General features: G+C 33.8%; 1 protein-coding gene across 3 annotated transcripts in view; it reads right to left on the reverse strand.

The window, feature by feature from the left end:
• The window catches only part of ETV1 (ETS variant transcription factor 1), a 142,660-nt gene that overhangs the window by 116,595 nt on the left and 4,286 nt on the right, over positions 1-21,779 (reverse strand). For all 3 annotated transcript variants that reach the window (XM_070767094.1, XM_070767096.1, XM_070767095.1), the window contains exons 4-5: positions 21,647-21,694; positions 12,468-12,521 (exon numbers count right to left, since the gene is read on the reverse strand). In XM_070767094.1, coding sequence (XP_070623195.1) covers positions 12,468-12,521; positions 21,647-21,694 — 102 coding nt within the window. The remainder of the gene's footprint in view (positions 1-12,467; positions 12,522-21,646; positions 21,695-21,779) is intronic.

Here is a 21,779-nt window from a genome sequence, read left to right on the forward strand (position 1 = left end):
GAACTCTGGATCAATCTGGAGCTCCTGGCTGCAGGAGAAACGGGTCGAGGTATGTAAGGCCTGGTTGCAACTATTTGAAGGTAAGTAGTAGAGCAGTTCTACTTCCATTTTGTTTCTGAACTTCTGGTTGGTCTCTTGAGCCATTTTTCGCTATCCCCAAGCTTCAGGAGGCTTTCTTGAACCCTGGTAGAATAAAAAACAGCCCAACAGGCTTACCGAAGTATAGAGGCTTCAGTGAGTGTGAGCATGTGTAGGGTGAGGGACACCGTGGGGGTTGTGCGCATTTGTGGGGACTGTACAGAGGTTGTATGCATACATAAGCAGGAGGGTATTGCATTATGGATGTGGGCACGCACATGAACTCTTTTGGCACCCGATGTCAGGCTGAACTCTCAACTCTCTAACTGTACATGAAGATTGACACCCGAGCCACAAAATGTTCACCACCACTGCTATACAACTGGGCTCCCCCCCCCCCTCCAAATCTATGGGTTTTTTAATGCAAGAAGGTCCTACCATTTCCACTGTAGCTTAAAAATGCTATTGACACCTTGACTATATTTGAATAAACTTTTTTGTTGTGTTGTTTTTAGCTTCATAGACAGCCATTGAGCTCTCATGGAATCCTAGCATTTCAGAAAACAGAGCTTGAGAAAGGGTATCATAATGGATTTATTCATTATGGTTATCTTTGGCTATGGCTACAAATTAAAGTTATGTCAAAGTTTCAAGACTGCCCAATATTATTTTTGTTGCAATAACACTGCTTCACAAGGAGAGATGCAATGCAGGTAGTCCTTAATTTACAAGACCTGGAGCAGGCTACTCCACGCATGGGGATGGATGCTGTTTCATTTGTGGGAATGGAGCTGTGCGCATAGCTCCAACTGATTGGTGGTTGGGCAAGTGCGCCCAGCATGAGAATTGAATGTGCAGGAAGCAAAATCTCATACAAAGATGCATGCAACCATGAAAGTTTGGCGATTTTCATTGGTTTTTTGTTTTTGCACATGCGTATAGACAAATAATAGCTGAAAATCAATGAAATCTCGTGGCTGAGCATATGCAGGAAGCAAATCTCCTGCTGGGCACATGCACCTAACTCTTGCCCATGTGACCGCAACTGCCAGCCACCCAGCGGCATCCCGGTATATGGAGGTAAGAGTGGCCCGTCACTGCTTACGACCACAATTTGCAAAACTTTTGTTAAATCAATTGTTTATCTTTCTTGTCATAGTTGTTAACTGAATCGCTGCAGTTGTTCAGTTAATAACACAGGTGTTCCGACTTTGCTTGTCAGAAGGTCATGAAGAAAGGACACTGCAACTATCTTAAATATGAACCAGTTCCAAAGCATCTGAATTTTGATTATGAAATCATGGGGATGCTGCAAGGGTTATAAATGTGAAAAACAACCATAAGTCATTTTTTTCAATGCCATTATAATTTTGAATTATCACTAAACCTCACAAAAAGTACTTTGGATATTCACAACTGGGCTGCATTTACAACCCTTTGCAGTCTTCATGGTCTCACGAATGTGCTTTAGAGCAGATTTTCCAGAAATCTGCATTTATTTCCAGGTTTTGATAAAACTGCACCCAAAACAGATGACTGATTTGTTTAATGACCACAGCAGCTGATTTATGACTATAGTATTTGCTTATTGACTACTACAAAAAAGCTTGTAAAATTGGGCTCCATTTTGGTCATAACTTGACCCTACCAGTGTGCGATATCATTTGGCACATATCATCTGGTTTTATTTCTTCCTTAATTATCTAGTATTTAATGCCAACGCCTGTAATCCAGAAAAGAGTATAGAAGACCATGGGTACCTTGCTTTTTTATTTCTTTTGAATCCATGTTATATTATTCCTACAATGGGAAACTGTGAGAATAATGTGTGAGCTTTCTTTCCATTTTTTTTATCATCCAAGAAAATTCATAACAACATACAGATGTCTTTACTCATTGTGAAAGAGTAACAAGGCCTCTGCAACATGGCTTTCCATTTCAGAACCAATATCATTTTTACAGCATGACTCAACAGGCTTGGCTTTTTCATTACAGAAGAATGTTATTAGATTTGTAAAATATAATTCCTACACCTGTTAGATTGCTGAGTATTAAAGTCTGACAAGTTTATTAGACACCTCTTATTTATCCAAATGAAAACTCCTCCTATATATCCTATATTCAAGACAGATAGAGAAGAAAGACAAGAAAAAAAATCTTTGGTTTCCTTTGGCAAAGTTTCACGTGGAAACTATAAAGCAATATTTGAGCCTTCGCCTTTAAACGTACTTTCAATCAAACCGTAGGTTATTTTATTTAAAAGCAGCCATGCCTTCTAAAGTCAAACCCCAATTAATTATACTGCTTTTCCAAATGTAAGTACTAACCATGTCTAATCTAATGAACAGCATATGCTTAGTTCATATTATGACAGAGCCATTACTTATGTCGATAAACTGCGTACACTTCCCACAGCTGTAATAAAGGACAGGAAAATACTCTAATTAAAGGATACTGAAGACTGTGAAAGGGGGAGGGAGAAGCAATATACTTCACATGAGGGTATATAATAGGGTTATTAAAACAGGGACTTCATTGCTATCTTTTCCATGGCATCCTCTTTATTGCATTTCACAACCTAGCAATGTTAGCAAAGCACCATGACAAGCTGGATGTTTGTTTTTATTTATAAAGACATGTGCTGTTAACATGGTTCCTATTACTTGCTAACAGTGGTCTACCAGTGTCTCCTTTTTGTAAACCAAACAAATGTTTGAGAAGCCAAGGCTATTGGGGTTCGCAAACATTTGCTGTTCAAGATTCAAAATTCAAAAATTTTTCTTAAACTAGGCCGCTTTTGGTCCTGATATTTCCATCCCTTTCTTGTATTATTCTGGTTAACCTGTATTTTTATTAATATTACCTCTATATAAAAGTTGTATCTTTCCATAAGCATTCTCTGAGTTAAGGGCTATTTTATTTTAACCTTGCAACTCTCACTAATGGACAACGTTTTTTGTTCTAAGATTTTTTTTGTCTGTAATATTGCATTGATTAGAATCCCTTCTAGTATTTTCATTGCAAAAGACAGCCTAGAAAAGGGTATGCGGTTTTTATCTGATTGGTTCAAACTTTCTTCCTATGAGTTAGTTATTCCTTCCCTGCCGCCAAATACTACAGAGAAAGGGGTATACAAGAAAGAAAAAGAGAACCCAAGCAAAAGACTGTAATAAGGAAAGAATGGCAAAATGAAAATTTGCTTTTGTTTCTGAGGAAAACTTAGCCATGGCATATTCACTGATTTGAATAAACAAGGAATCAAGGATATATAGATCGAATCAATCCAAGGTGCCACAAGTAAGTCAAGCCAAAGGATAATGGGTCTTGGTTTGTCATATATTTTGCAACAGTGAGAAGGCAGTTTTGGTTAGCGCTAGTGCTCACCTCAAAAACAAGGTCACTTTTTAAAAAAATAAAATAAAAATTAAATTTCCAAAAGGATTAGAGATCAATACTGTCTATATATAGAGAAGGGGGAGCAGGCAGCAGCCATTTGTTTTAATAGTGGTAGTGTGCCAGTTGTGGATTAGATCAATAGTGAGGCTATCAAGGTCTTTGTATCCTTCAGAGCTAGGAGTTACATTTTTTTTAAGTTAAAAAATGCATCTCCAGAGTCTGCAGAAAAATAATACACCAAGTTTTACTTATTAAAAACAAAATGCATCTTTCAAGTTGCTACTACAACCACAGATTAAGGAATTAATAAAATCATTGTAGTAATCCCAACATGAATGCATGCATACATGCATGCATGCATATACACATACATACATAATGGGAATTTAAATTTTCATTAAATTGAAATAGTTTCCTAATTTTCCAAAGAAAAAAGACTAACAAGAAGCTCTAGAGGAACTAGAGGATAGATAAATATTCAATCTTAATATAGGCTAATGCTTGGGGCTAACCACAAAATGAAATTATAGCGATAAGGAGGAACAAAGAATCAACTATATTATTAAAATTATTTCACTCAATTAAATTGAGAGGAAAAAGAATCAACGGAGATCTGCCATATGAATAAAAATGTAATCTATAGAAATATTTCTTAGTGGCTAAAATATAGTCTTTTGACAGGCTTGTGGTTGGCTTTCAACATAGTTAAAAGACAAGATAAAACAGTTTGCTTAATACATTGGACCTTTTTAAATCAAAACTATTAAATAAAAGATCTTCCTTGAAACCATGGAGAGCAAGACAAAGTAGACAAAAATGGACTTGATCAGGTTTCTTAAACTTGAACACTCTCCACATATGTGGATTTTTCATAGAGTAAGGTAGGTAGGCCTTTAAAATTTCTGTTGCTAAGTGAGACAATTTTTTGTCCCATTGTATAACCTTTATTGCCATAATTATGAAGTGAATTACTGTTGTTAAATTAGCAACATGGTTAAGTCAATCTGGTTTTTCCATTGACTTTGCTTGTCAGAAGGTCACAAAAGGTAATCATATGACACTCGGACACTTCAATTGTCATAATTATGAATCAGTTGCCAAGTATCTGAATTTTGATTATGTGACCATGAGAATACTGCAATGATCACAAAATATGAAAACTGGTCATAAGTCACTTTTTTCAGTGCTATTTTATTTCACAGGCTCATTGAATATACTTTTGTATTATACGTTGAGGACAATCTGTATGTACTTCAATTTGCAAAATTCACCAATCTCCAAAGAAAATTGAATAAATAATGAAGCTCAACTCCTCCTCAGTATCCATTGGTCTAGTGGTGTAATTCTTTTGACAATTCAGAGGCAATTTACCATTGCCATTTAAAAAATATTTTTTATTAATGTCCCAGTGCACCCTACATTTCTATGATTACATAGGCAAATGGCCCAAACAGACAAATGGTGGATCCATTGGAAAGTCTGAGAGATACAAGAAACATACTCAGGGTTACTAAACTCAAACTAATTTGATGAATAAAATAATGATGAAAATAATAACAAGAACTATGAAAGATCTAAAACACTCTGCAGAGAATTTGAAATACTTGGGTGGAAAGCTAACATGCATGGCTCTGTTATTCCTAATCACCACTCAATTAAAAAAATTGGTTATAGTGTGATCTAGTAAAAGGCAGATTTTTATCTTCCTATGTATAATTTTCTGATCCTCTTTTGCTGGAAAATTGGTTCATATTATACATAAGTAGGGAGTATTTACTTCCTTCTTAGTTCCTTCAAAATTGCCAAAAGAATGCATACATATTTGCAGCATGTTTCTATATATGGGTTTCAGGGGTTTTTCCAGGTCTATAAGAAGATGGCTAGAATTATTGTGGATCCTTCTTCACGCTATAACATCATGCAAAGTTGACGATGACGTTGCCGGGGCGGGGCCTGCTAGCCCTTTATAAAGGGCTGCGCAGGCTCGGGGTTTCCTTTTCACCCCGGACAACGAGCAGCCGAACACCCGCCTGCCCTCCCTATCTTTCAGTGTGCTACAGGGGTAGCCCTTAGGGGGCCGACTAGGAATTTTTGGTGCTCGGTATTTTTCTGCGAACGTTTTTTTAACCTATTCCACACTGCAGCGCGGGACAGATGGTTAGGGGGTGTTTTCGCTCCCTGATTAGTTCTAATTGGCTTACCTCTGGTCATTGGGTTGGCAGGTTAGGGGTGGAAATTGGGAGAGGTTTAGCAAGTGCGTGTTCTCCGTTGGGCATCTTTGGGGATGATTGGCAGACTCTCTCCAAGGGCTCATGGTGGCTTTTAAATCGGCCTGAGCAATTGGGGAGAACCTGCCTCTGGGTCTCGCCCATTTCAATTTCCTTCCAGGGATTGGACGGCGAGACCTCCCACATGCATAGCATGGCTGGGATCCAGGTGAGGGCGTGGCCCCTTCACCGGGATCAGCATGGAGCTACGCCCTAAGTTGCCCCAGAAGTTTTTATTACGTCATTTCCGCCCCGGAAGTATTTTAGTTGACCTCTGCGGGTCCATGTTAGGTTGAATTAAATTAATTAATTAATTAAATTAATAAAAATGACCCAGTTTTAAATCCAGCTGTGTCCGCGTTGTTATTCCGCCTCTGCTGCAATGCAAGTTAGTGCAGATTCAAGTTCAGAACATCAGAAAATGAAACAAAACTTAACATACTAAATAGAAAAGAGGAACAAAAGTTGAATATATATCAACAATCCTCCAAATCCTCTGCAACTCTAAAGATGGTTCCAGAAAGAGAAACTACTTAGATGTGCCAGAAATTAATGCAAACATATTATCCCCTTAGAAACTATTTTCATGATCAGATGGCCCTTCAGTCTCCTCTACATTAGTGTTCTTCTTAGAGTATATTTACCTAAAGAAATGTATATTTTATTTCTAAGTTATATCAGGAAGAATGACATAAATAACCTTCTACTGAAAAATGCATGTAGTTCCATCCTTACCTTTTTTCTGTCTTCCTAATTAACTTCCATCAACTTGGAGATCTGTACAGTATTCTATTAGTCCCCAAAACATATTTAGCATAGCAACTGGAAGCCTCCTGGGTATTTTTATAAGCACATTTTTTACATATTCTTACTAACATTTGCAAACTTTCTGCTACAAAAATGTTACACGTATGTAGGTAGATGAGTGGATTTTCCTGAAATTTGAAAATCTATAAAATCAGCAGCAGTCATATTGCAATATTAAAATCAAGAAATATAATTGAAAAAGACCTACTTCTGAAATAGCCATTCACTATATTTCTAGGAAGGCACCCATATCAATAATGATTTCAGGGTAAGTAGAAACAAATGAGAAGAGACATTCTTTCAGGATTCTAATCACAAGCCATGAAACAGTTTTAGAAGTTAATAATGTAAAGATAAATGTTTCCCCTTCCAATCATGTCTGACACTAGGGAGAAGAACTCATCTCCAATGTTGGATTCAGCATTGTCAGAAGACATTTCCATGGTCATGTGGCCAGCATGACCATATGCTGAGAAGCACAGAACGCTGGTACTTTCCCACCTAAGTAGTACTGTTTATCTTATTCACCTTTGCTAGTTTCAGAACTGCTAAGTGGGCAGAAGCTTGGTAAGGAGGTAGCTCACCCCATCATTGGGTCTTGATCCTGAGCTTTCCATCTGAGCTGTCATTTCCCCTCTTACAGATCAATATCAGAATATTTTATTGGTTCTGGAAATGAATAAAAAGAGCCAACAAAGACCATGCAAAAGTGTAGTCTTAATTTGGTGGCTTTTGCTGCATTATTTCTAACAACTTTATTCTAGACCACTAATTCTCCCCAAGGACAGACTCTGATTAGTAGATTACAAGGGCAATCAGTGGAAGTACATATGTAAAATTAAGATTAAGACACATTTATTGTATTTATGGGAGAAGACCTTGTCTCCTAGTTTTTTCTGGGCCTGAAATATATATCTTTGGGAAATTGTGTTTAGTCCTATTTTTCTTTTGTTTAAAATACAGACCTATTTTATTAGGCCTTTGGCTTTTTATTGGGTGATAATTGTTTGTTTTTTGTTGTCAGTTGCTTTCAACACCCCCTGGGAAGGAAGGATGAAAACAAATTGAATTAATAATAATACAGAGGAAAAAGAGGAGGGAGAAGGTAATCAAAAACAAAATCAGGATCAGAAGAAAAGTATTCTGCTTTTGGATATTTTTTAACTGACAAGAAAAGTGCACCCCAAATGTGGAATACAGTTTTGTTTGTGTTTGGGCCATTTTGCCATTATTGTGCAATGCCTACAAAAAAGAAGGCCCTTTGTTTTCTTTGGTTTTTGCATGTTCAGTTCTTTGTCAGGCATAAAGAAATTGTACGATCATTGTAACATTAATTTGTGTATGAAAAACAGCCACCACAGACCACAAACAAATCTTTAAAGCAATATTATATAAGAAAGGTAAGTCCCACAATTTAATGTCAAGATATTTGTCAAAAGGAGCTACTGGGATACAATCTATGCTTCTGGCTATATTTATTAAAAATCAGAGCATGTGCAAGCAAACTTACATAATTCCTTTGTAACGAAACAGAAAATCTTGTAGGAGTACTTAAATCAATCCCAGAATCCTTGATAGTAGCTATTTCAAACATCAGAAGATTTCATGACAAAATCTTCTTGCACCTTTTAATGCAAAGTATGAGAAGGCAGTTTTTTCATGACTATCCTGCTTACAGAGACTTCTTTTAAAGAATGCAAATTACCATATTTAAGAATAACCCCAGTAGAATTAAAGATAAAATAACTAAGTAGGCATGCTCTGTTCTTGGGATTTAAGGAAACTCATATAACTTAATTCTATGAAGGTCTGTAATTAATCCAAATTAAGCTTGGCTGTTTTTCTCCTTCACCTATCAATGTTGAAACTAGTCATCAAAATAGAATCAGAACTGGTTGGTAACTGAAGAAAAGTGAATTGTGTAATCCATCACTTGTCTTCTTTCCTATTTTACCCTTTATAAATGTATAGTATGTACATATGCACACAAACATCCTTTTATAAACAAAATATAAACTTACAATTTGTGCATACAAAAAAGTATATGTATACCATATATATTGGCAAAACTTTCTAAATTTGTGCTTACATATACTGTATATAAAACTTTCTTTCCAAGCAATATTTTACTGAGTTCACTGCACAATCTGTGTAACTTTGTATCTATTGCTGAATTAATTTCCAACAATTAGAAATATTCTGGACCTTTATAAAGGAAGAACAAGGGAAAATAATACCATTCCATTGCATTATGCAAATTGTAGTTATAGATTGAGTTGCAATGATAATCAGAAAATATCAAGCACATAATTCCAAAGGTGTGTTAGTGTATAAATAAGAAACAATTTCAAAAGGTTAAACAGCAAAATTCACTTGGTAAGGGAATAAAATATTTTGATTAAAACATCTCAAGCTCTCTAAAAATGGCTGATAGGATTTTAATTTTGTTTAAGTCTCTATATATATACAGCCTAGCAATTGCATACAGATCCTTCTGGACATACACAGAAGACTATTTATCTGGACAGATATCTTTAGCTACATTATTGCATTAATGTCTGAAGGGCTAAGGTTCACTTAAGAAAACCTGATCATCTTAAATAAACAATATTTGGCCCTTCTATAAGAGTCATTGACTTATTTTTGTGTCAATTGTAAAACAAAATGTTGGCAAAGCTTTGCATTCCTCACTAGAATAGGTGAGGAATGGTTTTGTGCTTAGCGAAAAGATCTCCTTAACTGAAGATAATCGTTCCAAATTTCAAATATCTTTACCTATGATAAAAACATAAAAATGTATGAAATCCATATCGGTGATCCACATGTGAATCTGTTTTAAACTCGGTCTTATAAAATGTAGCAAAATTAATGAAGTGATAATGAAAACATTTCATTTGCAAATATAGTCTCTAATAAAACTATGCATAAATTATTTTTAAATATAATGAATCAAGTTTAATCATGCTTTAAAGTTAAGATTATACTTATTGCTTCCTAACAACTTTATTTCCACCTTTACGTATGTCATATCATTTTTTCAACACTATTATTAAAATTAGGTTTATTTATCACACTTAGAAACCACCCATCTTTCTCACTGAAGAACATTAATTAACGTCATTTGAAATGTTTTATTTTTTTCAGTTTGCAACTTATGTAAGGAACTTGAAAAAAGTTAATCTCATAGCCTATTTAAATAGAAAATGTTTGTCAAGAAACTTGATTTTGAGAATGGTTTCCTTCTCAAAATCAAGTTTCTTGACAAACATTTTCTATTAATTAAATGAAGCTTTCACAACAATTGCAGAATATACTATACCATAATATTGCATGTTTTTTTCAATACATAACCAATGAAGAATATGAAAAGAAAAGAATTAAAATTACAGTGTGAAGAACATACAGAAGATGGGGGGGGGGGGGATATCATGTTATAATAACTCTAAATAATCATTTGACATTATGGGGATGTCTTTCTAAACGGAAGTAAAAAATAATGAATGATATATTCATTGCAATGACAATGGATTGTACCTTGCCTTTCTTCCCATAGGACAATCATGGCAGATAACAATTTGAATTTTTTTAAAAAAACAAATGAATTTAAAAACCAGATAACATTATTAGTACTACCACTTAACATTTGACTGAAGAAAACGATCTTACCAGATCTCCTAGAGATTATGCTCTCCGCCATGCTGATTCTTCCTTTCCCTAGCCAGTTTGGTCTAGTGGTTATAACTATCAGGCTAGAAACCAGGTTGGTGAGAGTTCTAGTCCCACCTCAGGCATGAAAACCAGCTGAATGATCTCGGGCCACTCCCTCTCTTTCAGCCCAACCCACCTCACAGGGTTGTTGTGGGGAAAATAGGAGGAGGAAGAAGTAGAAGGTTAAGTTTGCCGCCTTGAGATATTTATAAAAATAATAACAGCAGGATAGAAAAAAGTAAATTGCACATATTTCTCAAAGGTATAGTGTGCCATTCAAGTGCATTAATCAACAATACAGTGTTTCCAGTGTTGATGATTTACACCAAATTCACTAGCATATCTATAATATAACAGATCAAAAGTCCAAGAAATAAGTTTAATAACCATGAGCTCCAAGAATGGAAAAATAAAAACCAATAAACTTGTATGGGAAAACCTGAATAGGCAACTACCCATATTTTTAAAGAATGGGGCATTAAAGAGGATCTGTTAATTGACAGAAGATTTTCCCTGTTCTGATGTTGGCAAGAGCATGGAACAATGGGGAAAATTTAATTACAAATAGCTGAATAAACGCATAAATGTTCTAAAAAGCATTAAGTGAGTGATAAGCCAATTCATATCCAATTTATGTACATGATGAACATAATATCCAATTTATGTACAAGATTACATAACATCTTTGCCCTTTGCGTTGCTCCTTAAATTCATCACTGGAGGCTCTTGCAAATAATCAGCTATTAGCAAACAATGGGGTGGGATCAAATGAAAAGATATTAGTCAACCATAAAACCCTTCCATCAAGGTGTTCTTTGAAATAAACCACACACAAATCTTACCACAAATCCTAGCATATTTTAAGGAGTGCTTTTTATAGCCACATACTATTCTGTTTTTTAGCTAATATTTGCCATAAATCCATCTTCCACTCTATTCCTGGCTTGGTATGATTTAAAATGTTTGTTTCTGACTTTACTACTGAGAAGTGACAACTTTCTTGGCTCCTCTGTTTCCTGCTCTAAAAAAGCCCCATGGGAGGAGCTCCACTTTATGTTTAGCCTTTAAGTTTTAGTTGAAAGAAATAGGAAGGCTTCAGATTTCTGAAGAGCAGAATGGATAATGAAAAATAAATTTGGGGGCACTCTATGGTAAAATAAATGAATGCCACACTCCACTTGAGAATTTAACTCCTAACTTCTTTTTTTTGGTACGAGAGAATCTAAAGCTATTTCCTTTCATAAAAACAAGGAGTTATAAAAGTAGAGGAAAATGTTGGACAGGCACTAAATTTAGTATTTGTAGCACAATAACCGAAATAAAATCCTATGTAAAAACTACTTATTACTGTACTCCATGTGATTAGGCTATTCTGCTAACGCCAAGCAACTACAATCTTGAAAATTCAATTGTTGGGTAACAAATAGCTTGACTCCCATAGTCATGAATTTTCCTTTGCCTCAAAGTTGCCTTGTGTACATCTATTCCCTTTTTACATTTATTTATCTTTTGCCAATTAAAACAAAAAACATTAATCGCTGAAACTGTTTTTAAGAATACAAAGCTGGCTGTAAATTTGGATCAGAGACTACACAGGTTCTCAGAGTATGTTAGGAACCACATTCTGAATCACTGACAAAGCATGTCATGCCATTTACATAGGTTATAAATTACAATTAATTAAACACTTTTACTATTTATTATTTCCCATGTCTCTTAAAAACTGCACTGGATAACTATTTTTGAAGTTCCTCTGATTGCACACCACCAGAACATTGATAAAATGCCCATTAAACACTACTACTACTACTACTACTACTACTACTACTACTACTATATACTACTACTACTACTATTACTACTGCTACTACTACTACTGTTGTTGTTATCACTAGCATTTTGCTAGAAGAATTCATTTAGTTCCCCATTCTGGGAAACCTACTTCTTCTCACAATGAAAATATCTACAAAATTAAATAAATGGGAAAAAGAGTAGGAGGAGGAAAGACAGATGGACATTGGCTTTTCAAACAATCTATTTGTTGTTGCAATTCAGGGAGGGTTCTCCATATATTTTTACACTGAGGTCATGGACAGACATTCTGCTACTCTACCTAACAACTGGCTAAAGGAAGGGAAAATATAGATAATGAGTATGTATATTCATATGCATATATATTGAAGGAATTTTTTTTTAAAGTGCCATACTTACAACTCTCTGCCTGGTAGTCTGGTACAAATTGCTCATCATTGTCAGGTACCTGAGCTGAAGATAAGGTAAAGGGGGGAAATGAAAAGAAATAATTTATTAGAAACAATAATTAGTAAAAGAAACTAATAAATGAAAAAGAGCTAGTTCTAACTCTTAGGACTAGCCAAATCAAGAAGAGAATGCACTTTACATAAAACAAAAAATTAAATGATTATGGGAATCGACTATAAATGGAGATGCACTGGGAAATTCTGCACTTGAGGTTGCATTAATCAGCACCGAACATAAACATCCCATACATATATTGGGCATACTTCACAAGAGCCAAGCATTTACTTCAATAAGTAAGGTGATGTATTAGTTACTAAATACCTTCATGCTAAAACTAGGTAGAAAACAGTTAACCCAGCTTAGATTTATGGTTTTATCTTGCCAGCATTTAGGAGGTAGAATTGCATTTATGTAGCAATAAATTTAACTAATATCATTAAGGCAAGCAACTAAGGGGTCAAACAGAATGCAGGCTGAGTCCCATTGAAGCTTTTGAGGCTTCTACCTTTGTGTCCTATAATATTTAAGAGAAAAAATAGCAGGAATGAAAATAGGATAGACAAAAGAAGATAATTTCCCCTTCAATTTTATGAAATTCTAGAACACATCTAAACCAGTAATCTAAAATATTTCATGCTTTTAACTCTAAAGTAATTCTATTTTTTTAAAAAAAAAATAGGTACATTTGGAAATATGTTTTCACACCTTTAGAAGAGTTTTGCTGTTAAACATTTATAATTTGTAACGGAATTATAAAGGTTTCTTCATTTGATAGAAGGATTCATCACTCATCCATTTGTATAGAAAAATATCATCCAAAGGGCAGAATATAATTACATAATATTTTTACATAATTTCCCAAAATTCTTGGATATAATTAAAAACTTATCTTTGTGCATGCTTGACTATAATTAAGTAACTAAGCCCTGGGAAACTTACTTCTAGCTAATGATCCTAGACATAGCAAGAGAATCCACTGCAGAGATCCTTGTCTTGAAATCATTATTTTTAATTTTATTAATTCAACTAGAATTCACTTCAAGAGCTAGTAATCGACCAAACATTTTCACCGATATGGATTTTTACCTGAATGAAAGTATTGTCAGGGCATCCAAATAAAATTAATGCACACATCTATAAGTTAGCTTATAGCAAATAAGTTCATAAATTTAGCTACAAGCTCATGGCATTTACTAGTACATATTATCAAATAAATATTTTTTAAATTGAAATATTAATAATCATATACTATTTCTTCTTTGATAGTTTCTTATTTCTTTTAAGCAGATTATCTAATTCAAAACCATTATAGAGAAATTAAAGTAAAATTACCCACATAAGGAAAAACCTGAAAAAGACTGACTGAAATATTTCTGAAATTGTGATCCAAAGAGGTTTAATTTAAGTGGAAAAACTAGGGCTAAACTGATTTTTTAACTTACTAAAATCTAAAGCCTTCCCTTACTTCCAGGATCAACATTTTATCTTGTAGGAAACAAGATTTGCCTAAAAGCATCTTGATTAATAAACAATATTGGTATTGTTGGTTGGATTTAGGCCCAGATTTTCAGATCACATCAGAACCACAAATGCTTACTCATTATTCTGTTAATTGGACATTATTAATAGTATTCAGTTCAAAATGTACTGACATATAGGCAACATCAACTATGCAACTATTGTGAAATATTCTATTTCTATAGGGCAGAAAGGAGAACTGCTGATGTTTGCTCTTTTCATAGTGCAAAAAATTATCCTAGAGTAACAATTACCCCTAGTTGTGAAAAGATGATTTCCACATTCTGGATCAACAGTTTATAAGAACCAATGAAACTGTAATATGAACAGATGATAAGCTGAAGATACTCTGCAGATTTCTCTTATTTATTCTCCATTATTCACACAGACTGTAATTCACATTTCTCCTTTTAAAATCTACTGGAATAGCAGGTACAATTAACCATTATTCCCATACTATAATAAACCTCAATGTTCTTAATATCCTTTAAGGAATTTATCTTTCAGGAATTCAGCATATCTTTCTGGCTTCACAGGAACTCTTTGGGTTAGATGTGACTTTATCACATTAAAAAGTAAATTTTTCATATTAAGCTGCAACATTTAACTTCTGTTTTCAATGATTCACAAGCCAAAAAAGAAAATGAAAACTTACCAGCAGCATTTTACAAATTGTTGTATTCAGATCAAAAATAAATAAAGGATTTTTTTCTGCCCTACATCTTTAGCATGCAAAATAAAGTTCGTAGACTAGTTACTAAAATGTGTAAACATGTTTGAACAGTTGTAGAGAATTATTCTGAATGATGAAATCTAACTTTTAGAACAACAGCTGTAACTTCAATCTCACTTTGGTGAAATAAAGACATTTAAAAATACAAATCAAAATTAAGTTATAAGCCATATAAATGGGTTGATGTTTTAAAGCACAGACCCTTCAGCAAACACAATTCCAATTTATCTACATTTTTAATAACTTGAGCTAGTACCATATTTCCAAACTGACCAAAGGCATACTTATTGTTGTTCTTATGAATAAGAAAAGACACAGTTTAAACTTTCGCTTCCAAGATACAAACACTACATTAACACGCCACCTGTTTAACAGCTGTATATTATTTGTTGTTTGTAATAGTAACAGCTGTAACTGGTTTCCAGTAAAGAAGAAAACTACCAGTAAAGAAGAAAACTTCCAGTAAAGAAGAAATCTACCATGTTTCCCTGAAAATAAGACTCTGTCTTATATTTTTTTTAACTCTGAAAAAAGCGCTTGGCCTTATTGCCATGCACTCAAAAGCCTGATTGGGCTTCTTATCAGGAGATGTCTTATTTTGGAGGAAACAGACTTGTATATGCTGTTTTATAAAATGAAATGAAGTTATAGCATATTTTAAATATATGATTACATCTTAAGTCTTGTATATAGCAATTTATGAAATCTGGTCCAGTTTTAAATCAACGTATTTATTCTTTTCTGAAGTAAGCAATCTAGCTGAAAAAGCACTCAGTGGCTACAATTAAGTAGAAATAAAATATACTTTAGCATCAGAAACACAAAAAAATAGGAGAACTATAACTACTAAACATTCAAGTTTCAGAACCCAATAAGCTTCATTTTAGTATCAGCTCATCATGACTTCTTTATTCTTCTAATAAAATCAAGAGTAATAATTGATTAACATGTCGAGTATTTCACCATATCACCCTGCAAAGAAATTTAGGTTTCCACACTAAAATTAGACCAGCAGGTAATCAATTAAGTAAGCATAACTATACCTTAAATCCCCCAAACAAACTGACTCTTGTTTAATTAAGGGATATAATATACCTTAATTTAAATCCTCCAAACAAAAATGTGGTGGCTGCAGGTAGTTTTAGATGCCAATCATTTCCTTTTTCGCGTCACTACTACAATTCAGTGAGTCTTTCATAAAAGGAATACTAGTTTTTAATATGGTGACAGAGCAGGAGGCGGGATATATCAATATAAATGACTGTTGAATTTGGATTCTATGGGGGATAGAATATTTAAGAGCCCCTTTGTAATAACATTCTACTTAAGACTAGGGAAAAAGGTAAATAGAAGAAATGCTTTAAGAGGTAAGAATAATGGGAACAGCTTTATCAGGTTTATTCTGTATTAATATACAAGTTGTCATTAATTATCTCACTTTGGAGAGAACAATTTCTGTTCTTTCCTTTTACAGTACTTCCTTCTTTTCCTGTCAACGTCTCAAATCTTCCCTGGGTGAAAGTAAAAGTAATGAAGTGTGGTTAAAAACTCTATGGGGAGATTTTAGTTCCAAATAACACTTATTTACTTTTAAATAACAAAAAAATTGCTGGGATTTACTCAGAAATATGCTCTTTTGATATAACGGCACTGACCCAGGGGTATGAAGGATCACTCTCCAATAAGATATTGACATTTTCAACATGCACCTAAATGCCTGAGACCTTTTTTAATATTAAGAAGAAAAGGAAACATCTTTAAGATTTTGTGATTAAGTGAAGTAACAGAATAGAACAAACTGAATGTCAATTTAGGTGGGGGGTTTTAAGTAATCACCTTCTCCCCCCAAAAGTATATGCTGGGTGGAGAGCAAAAGAACGAAGCAAAAGTAGACAGCAAAAGAAGTTGAGTTGATATTTAATTAAAACCTTTTCTATCCACTGTAACAATGACCTGGAGCCAAACAAGGCAGAAGATGTATGAGTCATTCTCTCTGCCAGTGAATGAGACAGCTGATCTCTTAAATAATTATTCAAGAGAAGCAGTCAGAATTGGAGTTCTGCCTTCATTCACAAAAACAGAATCCAGCAAGAAACATGTGGCTTCAACCGCAATCTTTTCTTGTCACACCCCCAGTAGAAAAGGAGAGAGAATGAAAGAGAGACAGAAGAATAAACTTGAACTTTTTATATAAACACATCAATTTCATTGCTTTGTTTCAGGACACTACACAGGCCCTATCAGGGAAACAAATACAATAAATGAGATGTCAAAAAAATTTAAAAAAAAAAAATAAGATGGACTCAGAAGGGGAAAAAGTTACAGGCTCTACAGGAGATGCTCAGGAAACAGAGTGAGAAAGGGAAAACGCACAAGGCAGATTAGCCAAAGCACTATTTTTCAATCAATTCTACACAGACTGTGACAACATTTCCAGTAGCATTTCTCCTTGATTTGCCAAAGATTTTGAAGATCAAGGAATTCTCCTTTGAAAAGAAAAAAAGAGCTACACAAATGAAGAACAAATGCATGTCTCAGTGTTCTATACACACAAAATTATTTACAACTAAAATGTAAATAAATTAAAGAAATGGTGTTCCTTCCAATTAATTTTCTAAAGTGAATTATATAATATAATATATGATACTTTGCCTTTTAAGATATTAAAAAACATACGATTTCCAAAATTGTACACTTTCTTTACAAATACTTTTTAACAGTTTTAAGATGCAAAAGTGACTAATAAAATCTCAAACCAAAACAATTTTGTCATTTCAGCCTGATCTAAACATTGCAGCCCTAAGAAAGTAGACATCCAAGACCTATGAGACAGATTATTATTTATTTGATTATACAAAACTGTTACACTATTTTATAATGAGCAGAAAATGCTCTTAGGATCTACCTGCATGTAAAGACATCATAAATATGTCTTCCAAAAGCCTAACTTTATATCTTTGTTATCTTTATGACATATACAAATTTCCCATTCTCACTCCTTTAAAATGTTTCATTTTAGAAATGCCTTCAAGTTATTGTGTATTAGAAATAACCCTGTAATTTTGTTTTCCCAAATACCTCGGAAACTTTTACTATATAAACTTTGTATTTCTCATTAATTCTTTCTACTGTAAAATTTATATTTTAGGCTTTTTTTTAAAGGGAATATTTAAACATTATATAAAACATGAAAGATTTTAATCTTGATAGTGAAGATGAAGATAACAAACTAACACCCTGATTTATGGCACTTCAATATCATTTTGTCTCTTGATGAAAATAAAAAGGAGCAATTACATTGCATTTGAAAGAGAAAAATAAAATAAAATAAAGTCAGAATAGAAACAAGAGGTAAACTGTGCCAAGAACATGAAATTTTTACAAAGTTCATTCACCAAACCTGGCCATTATTTTCACTGGCACCAGTATATTTTGAGGAAATTATTTCTTTATCTGAATCTCTGGTATGATCCAAAGGAGAAAGGGACTTATAAAAAAACAATAACACTATTTTACCTGTCTTTTCACTAACAGATTATTCTTTCTAGATGACATTTTGTTAAATCAATACTAATATAACAAAGTTTTACTTCTTGTAACGTTTACATTACACTTTATCCATCATTTTTAATGTTTTGAATACAAATTTAAAACATTCTTCTTTTCAGCTTATTTTTCTTTCAAACCACAAACTGTTTCCATCATAACACAGCAGGTTTTCAGCACCATCAGTCTTTTTGTTCCCTTTTTTGTTACAGAATAAACAGCGGGAGCTTCCGATAATGAAAAATACATTAAGTTCATATTTGAGCTGATTATTTGAAGTCAGTTGTTAACTTCTGTTTGTCAAGAGCAATTTAATGCAATATCTACAAATTCAATAGGGAAGTTTTATCATCTGCTGGGCCAAAATGGCATCACCATGACACTGCATGCACAAGAATTAACAGGTTTAGTTAAAAGTCCCATAGATTTTGAATAAACTTTTCTGTGAATGCACAAATGAAGTACTGAATAACCCAGAGGTGTTAGTAGATGATAGTAATGCTTTACTAAGTTAGGAAATTATTAACAACCCTTCTTTTTTTAGAATGCTCGGATCCCTTTGGTTTATTTTGTTTTAAGTCTCAATACAGTAGCAACAGCAGGTTTCCACCGAAGGAAAAACAAGTGTTTAAGTCTGTATCTCACACAGAGAACAAGAAAGAAAGTTTGGTCAAGCATTCTGCTAGGTTCTTGTGCCTCTGGATGCAAACCATTTTTGAATCTCACATCCTAGATTTGGCACACACATCACAACGACCAAATGACAGCACACTACATTACAACAACCAAATCTGATTCTATTCACCACTGAATTATTTTTCTACCTTCAATACATATGTAAATGCCATTGTTTCCAGACTTTTGTGAAAAGAGAATAGGCTGTTTATGATTACTCATTTTAAGCAATATCTTCCCCAGAAGAATAGAGATACTGATAAATATGCACTTCAAATATCTCAACTATCATTCCCCCCCCCCTTTTTGTACTCTCGTTCATCTAAAAACGATTTCTCTAAAATGAGGATGTAAGGGGGAAAGAGGACAGATCCTCCAACAACTAAAAAGTAATAATCCATAATGATTCAGTCAGATGCTACTGTACTACATGTTTTAAAAGGAGTGGCAGAATTAAGAAAGTTAAAGTGACATTCCTGGATACAAAGCATTATAAGGGCTAATTATTTCACAGAGCTGTAACTTTATCAGCAACCATGTGAACATAAATGGACAAAATTTAATCAAGGGGTAAGCAACCTAGATTGACTTAAAGACCAATTTTATCACTAATCTTATGTGGATTACTTACTACCTACAGAGCAACTCTTTTTTTTTCCTTCTTGGAAAATGCAAAAAAAATTATTAAGTCATAATTGTGATTTGTAGTCTTAGGTTACAAAAACTTTCTCTCGACTATTATATTTCACATGAGCTCAATTAGTTTTCATGTTTAAGATTTGATTCAACAAAGTCCTATGCTGGATACTGGACATACTACTTAAATATGTTGGTATGATGCTTTAAACAGCGTAAATCTCCAAGGCAAGAATTTAATTTTTCATGTTTAATTGGTAATAGCACAAAGCATTTTCTGCATGCTAACTCAGAAGAGTGTCCTATTGCTGTCAGTGAAACTTATTTCTAGCTGAGTACAGGAGTATAGCCCAATTTTTATTGCCTTTTGTTTATTCCTTTTGTTTAATCAGAACTATCATTAGCAAATTATATAAAATCTATTTTGGTCATTCTTCCTTTTCAGAAACATTTTAAACAATCATCTGATTATTATTTTTTTTTAAATGGAATTTACCGGTAATCAAAATTTACAAAATTAAAACATGCATTAAAACTTAAACTCACTGAGTGAAATGAGCATTTAGTTCTTTGATGGTCCTCCAAGTTATCAAAATGAGCTGAAAGTTCAGCATATTATATAGATCTTTACTTAGTTACTTTACACAGCTATTCTTGAATTTTAGCTAAGACCTTCAATATTAATATTGAGGTTTACTACCTATTACATCATATTTAATATTTTGTTACTAGATACTGTACATTGCAAAAAAAAGATATATTAATGAGAATTACATATTATTTGGCAAATTATATAAGGTGGTGTCAAAAAGGTAGGCAGTCTGTATGCATCATTACAATACTTCTCTTTCCTCTGTTAAGCAGCTGCATCAAATTATCCCTTTCCTTTCCAAAAGAAATAGAATGTTCATTCAACAATAATGCACATTCAGTAAGAGTTAAAAAAAAATTAAAACCTCAAGGAATACTAAAAATGCATAAGCAAGCAAGAGCACATATAGACAGAGACATATCACCTAATTCTGAATGAGGATTAACTATTTTTCTTGATTATATATTTTTTTAAATAAAATTTGAATCGAGTTATCTTCATGTTCAAAAAAGCACAAACATGTCAGAAACATCAACTTTTTAGTTAGAAAATATATCTCAGTTAGCATTAACTTCCTATGCTTTTCCAAAACTTCTCTCAGCATCTCATCCTACCCAAGTCAAAATCCACAGTGATTTAACTTCAGCACTAAAACTATTTCCTTAAAATCTGTCAACTGTGTTAAAATAAGCTATTTCAGAGTTAAGGAAACACAAGGGGATGCGAGAGGAAGGAAATGAAAAAAAAATAAAAGTTTCTCTTTTTAAATGCCTTGCAAAATAAATATCTATAAATTTGAAATAATGGTAATAGAAATCCATCGTTTTATAAGTAGGCAATACACACCCAATGTTCGGTGTTGCGAACAAGCAGGGAAGAAGACACTTTCACTTAAATCTTGAAGCATCCCGTCCTGATGAACTCAGAGAAACTATATTCTGCCATCAGAAAAGTACTTCCTCCAGAACACTAAACAATTGTATGCTCTGCTCTGAAGGAAAGAGCGAGTCTAGTTCTGGCTGTAGGCAGTCTCCTGAGGTACAATAATATAAACCTGATCAATTGCAATTAAAATCTGAACAGAGGCTTGGAACGTGAAGTCTTGGTGCATTAGTTCTTGCCAAAAGCAGATGTGATTGTGGGCTGGAAGCAATTTCTCCTGGTAATTTGTGATGACATTGGATAGAGCAGCCCCAGAGTCCCCAAAGACAGACTCATCAGAGGCTCTAATGTATGCATGACACAAGAGGTGGCTCTTTTAGAGCTCAATTAATTGGGCTGAACATTAAGACAGCAAGTTCAGGACTTTTTTCCCCCTCCCTTTCCCCCCCTCCCTTTTTCTTCCAGAGTGCTTTCTCTACCCCTACCCCCCCCCCCCCCTTTCCTTGCCTTCTTTATTTTGGGTAGAAAACATTTTTCCCTCCTTACCTTCTGCAAGCCATGTTTCCTGCAACTGGCTTAGATCTTGAAACAGTTCTAAGAAAAGAATAAGAGATTCAAAAACAAAAGGTCAGCAGCTCCGTAATGTTCAATAATACTAAATTAAGCAAAGATCTTTGTA

Source organism: Erythrolamprus reginae, chromosome Z (genome assembly GCF_031021105.1).
Source record: "Erythrolamprus reginae isolate rEryReg1 chromosome Z, rEryReg1.hap1, whole genome shotgun sequence".
NCBI classification, from domain to species: domain Eukaryota; kingdom Metazoa; phylum Chordata; class Lepidosauria; order Squamata; family Dipsadidae; genus Erythrolamprus; species Erythrolamprus reginae.